We start from the raw sequence: 12,160 nt of genomic DNA on the forward strand, positions 1-12,160 counted from the left end.
AAAAAAATTCATAAAATTGGACTATGAACACACCATTCGTCCCTCTCTGCAAATTCCGTACAATGACTACGTACTCAACACCCCCCCCCCCCCCCCCCCCCAAAAAAAAAACTTATAAAACGTGCTGCACACTCTCCAATAACAAATTCGACCCCACAAAATCTCTCTCTCTCTCCCTCTCACTGTGTAAACGAAACGACAATAGAAACATTCCCAAACCCCTTACTCTTCCCTCCACAGTTCCCTATACCCATTTCTCTGCTCCATTATTTCATCCAAAAAAAATTGTCTTTCACGGTATAAAATTTCTATTCACTCTATTGGGTATTGAGAAAAAACCAAAAAAAGTTTGATTTTGTTCATTGAAAATGGTAGTTTTGTATTGTTTTGTTTGTTTACTTGTTTTCATTGTTGTTTCTTGAATTTTTTACTTGTTAACGAGCTTTTTTTTTTTTTTTGGCCTTCATATGCATGTAACAGTTACTACAAGACAAAGTTGGGTCCTTTTTCTGAGTTGGGTCGTTTGGCGTTTTGGGTTTTGGCGATGGCTCGAAACCCAAGAGTCGTTGCGGCTTTTAATGCAATGAAGCGTTTGGATATCCCACCTGAGAAGGTGAAACCCGTGTTGAAGAAGCTATTGGTGCTGTACAATATGAATTGGGATTTGATTGAAGACGGGAATTATAGAACACTCATAGACGCCTATTTTGAGCTCAATGAAGGTGGTGCCACTAGTGGCAAAGATGAGGTTGAAGATGATGAAAGGTCACCAAAAAGAGTTAAACAACAGAGTTTAGTAGAAGGAAAAGGGAAGGAACCCATTTCTTGTGGTGATGATGATGTGGTTGGTGGAGATGATATTGATGTTGATGATCATGTTGATGATGATGCTGGTGGTGGTGATGATGCTGTGTGTAATACTACTATTACTAGTACTGAAAATCCAATGCTGTATCAACCCATTACAGTTCTCCCTCCTCCAGGTGATAATCATATCAATTGTTTCTTCGTTTTTTGCTTCAAAAATGTCCCCAAATTTTTTTGGCCCACGAGGGAAAGTCGCTTGAGATGGTTTAGTCATGATTAGAGAAGAGTAACTCAAGTTGATGGAATAATTAATATATAATGCTAACTAATTTGTTGAGGATTTATAGTTAGCTCCAAAAAAATTGGGACTAAGGCCTTTTTTGTTTGTTTGTTATTGTTGTTGTTATATGTTGGAATTATGATTAAATGATTAAGTTTATAATTTTGTAGCGGTTTAAGTTTTTGGGAAAATTGGTAATTTATTATGGTATCATAACAGTTGGTCCTAAGTTCTTCGAACTTTGTTTCAACTCTAGCTCCCATTTAAAAACTTAAAATCCCATGTTGAGTCTTGTTTATTAAGGGGTTGTATCATTTTTGAACTGCTTAACATTTGGGATAATTGATGATTAATCATGAGGTGGATAGGGGATTAAACTGTTGCTTCTTATTTTTATTTACATTGCAGGAATTGAAATTTTAGATACAAGTTGCATCATCAATGACTATGGTAGTGATTTTCAATATCTACCTGTTATATTTGTGTGATTCATAATTTACACTTTTACTGTTTGCTGATTTCACTTCCTAGCTTTGTTTTGTATTTGTGGCTTCTTAGGTACTCTTATACTTTGGGCATTGAACTTTTGATCATGTGAATTTCATCATGAATGCCTGCTGTAGCTATCCCATGTTTGATTGATTATCTGTTTTATTTGTGTCAGTGAGAACTATAGTTAATGTTTGCTAATTTATTTCTTGGTCTGGTTTTGTTTAGCTCGTCCAAGGTCCTCAAATGGTTCAACTGCGAAACCTATTGTCAAGGTTCTGCCTCCTCATTATGTGCTTCTTGGCGATGACAATGACAATTCAGTGGGCACTGGCCATACAAGCCATGAGACTGATTTTGGTATTGCTTCTTCATCCTTGGGAGGAGTGAAAATCTTATTGAATTGTGATTCTGCACTTCGTCAAATGAATTTTCGTATTCCAAAGTTAGACTCAGTTCTGAAATATGTGGAGGATAAATATTTCAGATCAGGGAAAATTGTTGGGCCCCAGTTTTCTGTGAGAATGTTGTTGAAGGATTTGTGTGAAAGTTATTTGAAGCTGGGTACAAATTCTCCTGATAGATCTACTGCTGTTAACTCTTCTTCTGATGTGATTATAGATGTCCGTGATGCCTCACGTATTACTGGACCAAAGAAGAGAGCTTTTGCAGTACGTACTTCTGAAACAGATTCAAATCGAAAGGGTTCAGGCAGTTCTAGGCATACAAATTCACGAAATCTGGTTCATGATGGGAACAGGGCCTTCTGTAATATACTTGACATAACAAAAGGTGCAGAAAAAGTGAAAATATCATTGGTTAATGAAGTTGGCAGGGAGCAGCTCCCAAAATTCAATTACATTCCACACAATATAATTTATCAGAATGCTAATGTAAATATTTCATTGGCTCGGATTGCGGATGAGGATTGCTGTGAGGATTGTTCAGGAGACTGTCTTTCATCATCAATTACTTGTGCATGTGCTCGAGAAACTGGTGGAGAGTTTGCTTACTCGCCACAAGGCCTGCTGAAAGAAGAATTTCTAAGCGCTTGTATCTCTATGAAGCGAGCACCTCAAGATCACCATTTTGTTTATTGTCAATACTGCCCATTAGAGAGGATGAAGAATGAGGACATGCCTGAACGATGCAAGGGCCATTTGGTCCGTAAGTTCATTAAAGAATGCTGGAGAAAATGTGGATGTGACATGCAGTGTGGTAATCGAGTAGTGCAGAGAGGCATAACACGCAAGTTGCAGGTGAGATTCTCCTTGAATTTCATATGGTGGAAGCAGGTTGATTTAGCATGAGTCTCTAATTTAATTAGTCAATTATTTTGGCTAGGGTGGGAGCCAAGCAGGTTAGAATGACTTCAAGATATCATTTGACTGAGTTTCAATACTTGGTAATCATTTTTGACAAACAATCTCAGAAAGTGTATGTTCAGCACGTGTTCCTTTGGACAATAATAAAGTTTTCCTGCTGAAAACACCCATTGTTTGGTTATTCATGCTGATACTAGTTCATGAAATTCTTTCTGCTATTTTGTATACATCCAGTGATAATTAAGTTTTTTAAGCTACATATGTTATATCATAATAAATGTTCATGGACATTTGAACTCTAGCTTATCTGGCACTTATTCTACTTATAAGTTCTAGGGGGAGGGTGAGGTTGTGAGTTCGAGACTCATTGGATGCATGTGTAACTTACCAATAATACAAAAAGGAAATGTTCATAATAACTACAACAAACAACAATAACAATGACAACAACTTCTTGTTTTATTGATAAGATAATTTTCATATGTTTATTCTTTATGACCTGTAAACTTCGCATTGGCTTTTATTCTTTAGGTGTTCTTGACTCCTGAAGGAAAAGGATGGGGTATCAGAACACTTGAGGACATCCCCAAAGGAGCCTTCATATGTGAATATATAGGGGAAGTACTAACCAACATGGAGTTATACTATCGGATTCTGCAAAGCAGTGGCAACGAGAGACATACGTACCCAGTAACACTTGATGCCGATTGGGGCTCAGAAGTAGTTTTAAAAGATGAGGAGGCACTTTGTTTGGATGCCACATGTCATGGAAACGTTGCAAGGTTCATCAACCATAGGTAGGCTTTATGTTTTTTTGTTTCTTTAATTGGTTATTGCATGTGTGTGTTATGCTCTTAGCTGCAATTTAGCAGTATTTTTTTCTTCTATCAATCGCGTGTCTTCATCTTAGTGGGTAACCCATTCTATAAATTAGGATGTTAATGCTCAAAATTATCTTGGTTGCTTTTCGATTTTTCATGAGTGAAGTTATTTGTTTCCATGATTATGGCTGTTTTCATGAGTTGATGGCACCTTTAGAGAAGACATTGGAAAATATTATTGGTATCTGTAGCCAAGGAAGTTGAACTACAAGAATAGGAATTTCTTTGTTTCATTGTGTGTATAAGATGCTATAAATACAATCAGTGCTTATGAACAAAGAGTAACAAAAGACAGTTTTGACTTTTGAGCCTTCTCAATATGCATAAGCACCACCAAAAAAGAAGAAGAAAGAGGTGGAAAAGATTAATTTCTAATGAAGAAAAATAGAGGTTTTTTTGTTTTTTTCCTCGTAATGCCTTGTTCATTTGTTCCTTTTCCTTATCTGTTGCAATAAGGAAAGTAACATCTATGATTCTGTGAAAGGGACATTTTTAAGAAATATCATACCTCAGAAGATATAAATCCTAACTTATCTATAGAAATTGAATGGATCTGACAGATTATTTTGACTTAAAAAGAAAGCAAATGTACCTTATTATAGCTAGTGAAACTCAGGAAATACATAGTAGATTGTTTTTCCTGAATAACTTTTTCATGAATAACTTTTTCATGCTTGAGTAAAGATTATGCTATTTCAAGTCTATTTCAAGTCCTCAGAAATCTGAGTTTTATTATTTATTGTCCTTTTATTTAAAATTCTTTTCTGTAACAACATCATAGACTAATGGTCGTTGTATGATCCTCTAGAAAGAAGGAAGTTTAAGCCCTTTGCTTGTCCTATAAATTGAATGCTCCAATGAAATTTTTATAGGATTGCTGCATGAAGCCACAAACTTGAATGATCCACTGAAAAAAAATTGTGCTGCTGCTTAAATCAGTAGCATGTGGATCATCTGTGTGATTACAAAGAATGCCATTATTTCAAATTTCCTGCACAAGCTGTCAGTGGTTGTGATTTTAGTATTATCCTGTTCAAGCTTTTGAATTTATATATTTAATTAATTGGAAAATGCAGCCAATGAGTTTTGAGTCAAATCCTCCTTCCTCCTATAAGAATGGGTGAAGAGTGTGGGTTCTATGAGGAAGGGATGATTTAGTTCTCCATGGGGTGGGCAAATTGGCCCTCTTCTATTTAATCATTATTGGCACTTGATTTTTCTATTTTATCTGTAATTACTTGTGTCTGAGAACAAATTATTATGTTCTTCTACTATCAAATATCAATATGATATCACCATATGGTTTAGTGCACTTCATTACTTGGTTATCATCTACTTTTCTTTTCTTTCTTTTTCCCTTTTTTTTCTTAAAAATTTCCCATTTCTGTGTTCTAAAATGAATTGTTATTGTTTCAGATGCTTTGATTCGAACTTGATTGATGTTCCAGTTGAAGTGGAGACTCCTGATCGTCACTATTATCATGTATGATTTTGACCAGTTTCATTCGCATTTATTTCCTAACTTATTTTTCATATTTAGAAGCAAAGGAAATAATTTTGGAAGGGTTTGGATGGGGAGTTGTAAACCTTCTAGAAAGATGTACAGCTAAAGTACCTGCTTGTGTTTCTTGTATGCAGCTTGCCTTTTTTACTACAAAGAAAGTGCGTGCTTTTCAAGAACTGACATGGGTAAGTAGGCTCATTGTGTGAAAACAAAATTGTTTCTTGGAGTTTCTTAGCTTAAAACATGGACTGCAAATGGTTGTTTCACTTGTTTGTTTGAAATTTTTTGGATTTAAACTACTTAAAAAGAAATGAAAAATTGATGGCCTTAATGTATGATGTCCAATCCGGGGAATTCGGAATTGTCTTATGCTACAATAGGGTTCCACATTTCCACTTCTGCTAAAATAGGGTTCCTGGTAGTTCTATTTGATCTTTACAATCATCACACCTTGATTCATTTTCAGCAGCATGTACAAATTTTTTTTTTTTTGATAAGTAAAAAATAATCATTTTTGTAGTTATAGTAGTCCAAGCATTTTTGTGCCCATTTGAATCTATTGCTCAACAAAGGACTAAAATCTTTTCTATGGAGGTTCTTCAGTGGTATTAGATACTGCAGCTCTATATTACACTTAACTCTTTCATAGCTTGCTTTTACATGGGTGTCATATGAGTAGTAGATACAAATGAATCTATCAGCATTATATATATATATATATATTCAATCCTACTTATCAAAAATATATATATTCAATCCCAGCATGTGTCTGTAAAAATTTAAAACCCCAATTTTCAGCAGTCATCAAATATCTATGATTTTCTTTTTTGATAAGTCAAAATCTATGAATTTTTGAGTTGCAGAAATGTAACACAATGAGGCTGAGCTTTCCAAAACATCCTGTTGACATAAAATCTGCATCCTTTTTGCTCTATTATATATGAAAATAAAGCTATTTTCATTTGCACAGAATTACTTGCAGTACTATTTATCAGCATGAGAAAGTAGTTCCCACACTTGTATTACATGTAGGGTTGATGTAGCCAATAAGTTGTCCATCTGATGTAGTCTTTATATTTGTCTGTTTTAAAGATATATTAGCCTGTTTAGCCCATTTCATTAAATTCATGCCATAAACAGGAGGAATAAGGGTCTGTTCTCTTGCATGTGGAGTAGAAGTGGTTTAAGGTTGACTATTTGCTTTTTGTGATTGTGTCTTTTCATGAAATTTCAATTTAGGTATTTCCATGTTGCATTGTTTTTAAAGAGAAGGACAGTGGACTGGGTGATATAAACAAACACGTAAATGTCGCCAAGAGCAACTAGCACCTTCTTATGTTTCTAACAAAAACATCTAGGGTTCAAATCCCCCTCCCTATATCAAAACAAACATGTAAATGTCCTAATAGATGTATCTTATGGTCAACCCTTAAAATAGAAGAACAACTATTTATTGTGCTGTTTAAGGCGCATTAAATTCATCAAAGCATCATAGAATCATAGTATAGATATAAATTTAGGTCCAAGTCAATTTATTAGTTATAAAAAAACTTTAGGCCGTAGTCAATGTAATTCTGATGGCAATCATGGTCACCATGTGCTTGGGAAATGTGAGTTTGGATGCCAGTAAAATGTCACTCTGTAAGCTGGTGAAAAGTCTGTGGGAAGTCAGATTGTATTTTGGTTTAAACCTTTGCCGTAATCTCAATGGGAAGCTTTTCTCAAAAAATTGTTCTCTTCACTGTTTCTCTCTGACTTTCTGATGTTTTCCTAATTGAATATAACACTAGATTGGTGGGTTGTTGTTTTGTTTGTACATTTAGAATAGAAATGTGACATCCACTTTGAACAGCTGAACTTAATAGAGTCCAAGATGGCTTTAGAAAATGTCTTCTTAGTGTGCGTTTGGCATTAATTATTTTTGCCAGATTATTTTACTATTCAGCTTATTTTTACTATTATTCATAGGTCCCATTGCACTTTTTGGTACTATTCATGGGTCTCACTGTACTATTTCAGCTAACTTTTACCTTTATTTACAGTACCTTCAACAAAAAGTTTTTAGTTTCAGTTAAATAAGCTGTTCCCAAATGGGCACTTAGTGTGCGTTTGGCATGCTTAATTTTGCCAGCTTATTTTTGCTACTATTCATGGGTCCCACTGTACTTTTTGGTATTATTCATGGGTCTTACTGTACTATTTCAACTAACTTTTACCTTAATCTACAGTATTTTCAACAAAAAGTTTTCAGTTTCAGCAAAATAAACGGATCTCAAATAGACCTTTAATGGAAGAAAACTGACAAATTAAAAAATTGTTGATAAGGCCTCCACAGAACCCTTAAATATATTTAAAGAATATTCTTACGGTGTACTCGAGAAAAGAAAGACATTCTTACATTCTCGTGAACATTTTATGGGTTACCTGCTCTCTAAACTATTGGAAGTTTTAAGCCATTAAATCTTATGCGCATGCTAATATTTTATGTGACCTATTCTGAAGTTCTTGTAATTTAAGTTGAACTCTGGCTGTCTGCACTCCTTATTGCTTAGATTGTTTTTTCTGAAATCATTTGCAGGATTATGGGATAGACTTTGCTGATGAAAATCATCCCATTAAGGCATTTCAATGTCGTTGTGGAAGTGAAGTCTGCCGAGACAAGAAACATAAAAGGTCAGTATATATATATACATAGAACATAATGTGAGGCTGATATGTATATATATAATATTTTGATAAGTATATTTGGACAGAAGAAAGAACATAATGTGATTATATTATTTAATTTGGTTTTGAACAAAAATCCACTGATCTGTTCATGCCAATGAGCTCTATAGCTCACATGACAAATTGCAAGGTGGAGCGTAAGGTCATGGGTTCAATACACACAGCATGTACATGTAATTACCAGTTGCCACTAAAAAAACCATTGATCTTTCTGTTAAGTCTAGGTGTTTGTTTAAGCGTTGTATTGTGACTCAGTTTGAGTGAGAAAAGCTGGATAAAGGATAACAAAATTGATTCTCCCTCGCTTTGTATATTTCATTATTAGGCAGCAGTGTGGCTTTACCTGTAACTGTTCTCCTGCAGGAAATAGTTACCCTTAAATCTCTTTATTCACTTTTGATAGGTTGATGTATCATCAAAGTCTGAGCATTTGAAAGAAAAGAATCACAGGAGACTGATTTGAGTGAGAAAAGCTGGATTAAGGATAACAAATTTGATTCTTCCTCGCTTAGTGTATTTCGTTATTAGGCAACAGTGTGGCTTTACCCCTAACCGTTCTCCTGCAGGAAATAGTTACCCTTAAATCTCTTCATTCACTTTTGATGGGTTGATGTTTCATCAAAGTCTGAGCATTTGAAAGAAAAGAATCACAGGAGACCGTGAAATCATCTTTCCTTTCTTTTCACTTTTGTGACTCTTTCATCCTTAAGAGGTTGAAGTTGGAGTTCTCGTGTTTCGTTAGAACTTGGAATATTAATGGGAATTGTAATTTCAGAGAATTATTTTGAAACCAACAACCTGGCTTTACTGAATTTTCAAGAATATACAATTCCCAATCAGAATTCCTGCATTATGGACACACCTTAGAACTACTTTCCTGCTAGACTTTTTTGACTATTTAATTTTCCACATAGATACAAAATAGTTAAGGCATACAATACCTCAACAGGATGTGTTACTTGTGGAGCATGACCATGCTCTACCTTAGACAATGCATGACTTCTCATCTGAACTCAGCAATACATAATTTAATATTTAAACTGACCAAAACTGCAAAATCAATTTGGTTGTTACTTCTATTAAATTGATGCAGCCAAATGGGCTATGTTCTCTCCTCTTCATGGTGATTAGTTAAATTAGAAAATGCGATGAGTATATAACAATGGTTTAGCAAGAGTTTCCCCTTTCTCCATGGTTAATAGTTTTTCTTGGTCTGTAGGCATTCGTTTTTTTTCCTAGGACTTCTGTTCATCACGTACCGATTCCAAAAGAGATTATGAATTGAATTTAACTTGGGACAACTTACACTGGAAAAGTGTATGTGAACAGTTTTTTACTTTTATCTCTGACAATAATATGCCTGGTGCTTTTTCCAAAAAAAATCCTGATGCTTAGGCTTTGAATGTAAAGCAAATCTTAAATAGGAAGGTGTTCATAACATAATGCATTGCATATTAATTTGATTTTTTCATTTCATCGTTTAAATTTACACACATCACATGATTTTTATGAATTTGGCTCATTGTCTCTCTCTTTGCCCAGCCTAAAAAAGGTGGATCTTAAACAGAAATCAAGCAGTTGCTTTCAATTATCTTTTGAGAACTTTGGACCTCACAAACACCTCAGAGGGCCCAAATAACTGAAAGCCTTAACCATGATATAGGGAGAGAGATTACGTGGTGCATTATGCTTTGTTTCAAATCTGAAACTAAACAATTAATTTAGTTTGGCATTTCTTAATATCTTCTTTCCTGATCACTGTAAAGTTTTCTGTAACAGGAGCTAGATCAATGGGTATAACACTTAGATGAATAATTGACAAGATCATTTTCTGAAGGACAATTCTCTTTTTTCTGCAACTTCCTACCAATTAATACAGAAGTAACTACAAGAACTTTCATGAAGAGAGATTTTTTTTTTCCAAAGATAAAGTTTTGGAGATGTCTGAGGATATTTTGGGAAGTTTAACGATGATATGTTTCACTATATCATACATAGAGCTTTTGAATTTCTGTAGTTGTCCCTGTCAATGTTAGAGCGGAAGCAGCCACATGGAGAGTATTTGTGAGTATTTTCAATATCCATTCGATTCCTCTATTTGTTCCTCATCCAACCTTTTTGCTAATTGGAAAAGGCGATGCATTTAAATTTCCTTCTCAAATAGAACTTTATAGGTTCACTGAGGTATATGTATTGACGGTACGCAATAAATTTTATGCCTGCAGGTTTGTTTTTGGCTCAAGTCCCTCACACATTTGTTATAGCATACCACATGGACCAGAATTGATGCATGTCCTACAGCAGACAGACATTTTTAGGTGTAGATTTTATGCTTTTTCCCTCCTTAGAATTTTTTTTTTTTTTTTTGAGAAACTCCCTCCTTAGAAATCAGTTGCACAAATTCCTGCTCCATTAAAGCATACAATTGATTTCTCCTACTGTTTGAGCTGCATTGTGCCTAACATCTTTTATCTTTTTGAAGAAATCAAGTGTTCGGAATTTTTGTCTACATCTAACAGCCTATCTTGTAGGTAATTCTCATTGAAGTTTTTGATTTTATGGAAATTTTTTGACTGTGTATGTTCAAGATTTTAATACAAGGTTATCATACCATGAGTCCTTGCCTATTGACTGTCTAAGATTGCTTTTTTAGTTACTGGACTCATGATGCCACCAAAGAATATGGATTATAGGTTTTAAATATTGTTCTAGAGACGTGAAGATTACAAGTGGATGATTTGGCAGAAGACAAAATTTGGTTACAAACTTGGTTGTAACAACAGACTACAAAACCTACTAAAAAAATTAACAGGTCTATATATTTTGAAAATCTAATTATTAGACTGCATGTACTTTATATTTTTTACATACATGTCAAATTTTTTGTTAATCAGATGTTATTTACCAGTCAATCCATAAAGTTTTTTATGCCTACTTTAAGACTATAAAACTTGAAATTTAAATATTTTTTTGACTGTATAATATTAGTGCCATTAGCAAACCATGGCTTTCAGTTGCATTTGCACATCTAAGGCAACGAAGAAACAAAACCATCTGGTTTATATAGTGTGACACAAAGAAGGGTCTATGATTTCAAATTGCCAGAGCATCATAATTGGAGATGTTGGTTCATAACATGCATTTTTTTTTTTGGATGAGAATTTAAGTTTGATTTTGAATCCCCTCGCCATTGTTGCACCCATTTGATTGCCACCAGTTTTTGATGTTGGGAAGAAAATACTTTGGTGATGCTCCTCCAATTAAGAGGCTAATATAATATAATATATATGAATACCATTTAACCCAAAAGCTTAAGATTCAGCATATAAGTTTGGACTAAGCTATATTATATTAACGACTCATTCTTCACATATATATCTACCAAGTTTGTCAATTCTTTCTGAAAATGATAGAAAGAAAGATGTCTTTGTTTACAATTTAATTTAAAAAACTCCTATAGGAGAAAAAAAAACCTCCTATAATGAACTTTACAAATGTACAATCATTGGAGCTATGTCAATGAAAGAGAAAAGGAACAATATATTAATATCATTAGAAGAGTTTAAAGAGGAAAGACTAAAACTTTTTAAGTATAACTACTGCATTGTCCACTGACCCTTCTTCAAGCCTGATGATTTTGTGGTAATGGTCATATATGATTATTGTAAATTGGCCTATATTAGAGCAGGTGACAAAGGTTGGACTTACATAACTATTTGTTGGGGGGGGTGCGCATTTTTGATCTTATATTTAAGAGACAATATCCATGTTGTGGAAATGGAGGGTATGGTTTCATTCTTTGACTTCAGTTGTCATGAACTTTAGGATGGTCATATCAAATATTTCAATTGACCATGAAAATGTTAAGACCTATATTATGGAATCTCCTGAGGGAGATCTCTTGTGGGTACAAAGGATTATGAGATATGATAATTATATAACCTCAGCATTGATATGAGCCGTGTTGAAATTTGTATTTGTCAAACTTGTTTAAAAAAAATAGTGGAAATGACTACATCTGATTTAATGCAAATCTTTTATGATGTGTGAATAATAGAGAGGGACACCTCTTTAAATAGTGTGAAAGCCACCACTCATTGTCCATTAAATGCATAATGGAGAGATGGAGTGGCTAAGAAAACATGTA

General features: G+C 34.2%; 1 protein-coding gene across 1 annotated transcript; it reads left to right on the top strand.

Moving 5' to 3' along the window:
- The first annotated feature begins 157 nt into the window (after nt 1–157).
- On the top strand, nt 158–10,386 carry LOC126717532 (histone-lysine N-methyltransferase SUVR4). Its single transcript, XM_050419300.1, has 9 exons — nt 158–297; nt 481–983; nt 1,805–2,835; nt 3,433–3,698; nt 5,199–5,265; nt 5,421–5,471; nt 7,865–7,959; nt 9,793–10,077; nt 10,239–10,386. Exons 2-8 carry the CDS (start codon nt 545–547, stop codon nt 9,797–9,799), a joined length of 1,956 nt encoding a protein of 651 aa, XP_050275257.1. The 5' UTR covers nt 158–297; nt 481–544; the 3' UTR covers nt 9,800–10,077; nt 10,239–10,386.
- Nucleotides 10,387–12,160: the final 1,774 nt, after the last annotated feature.

Source organism: Quercus robur, chromosome 3, assembly GCF_932294415.1.
Source record: "Quercus robur chromosome 3, dhQueRobu3.1, whole genome shotgun sequence".
Taxonomy (NCBI): domain Eukaryota; kingdom Viridiplantae; phylum Streptophyta; class Magnoliopsida; order Fagales; family Fagaceae; genus Quercus; species Quercus robur.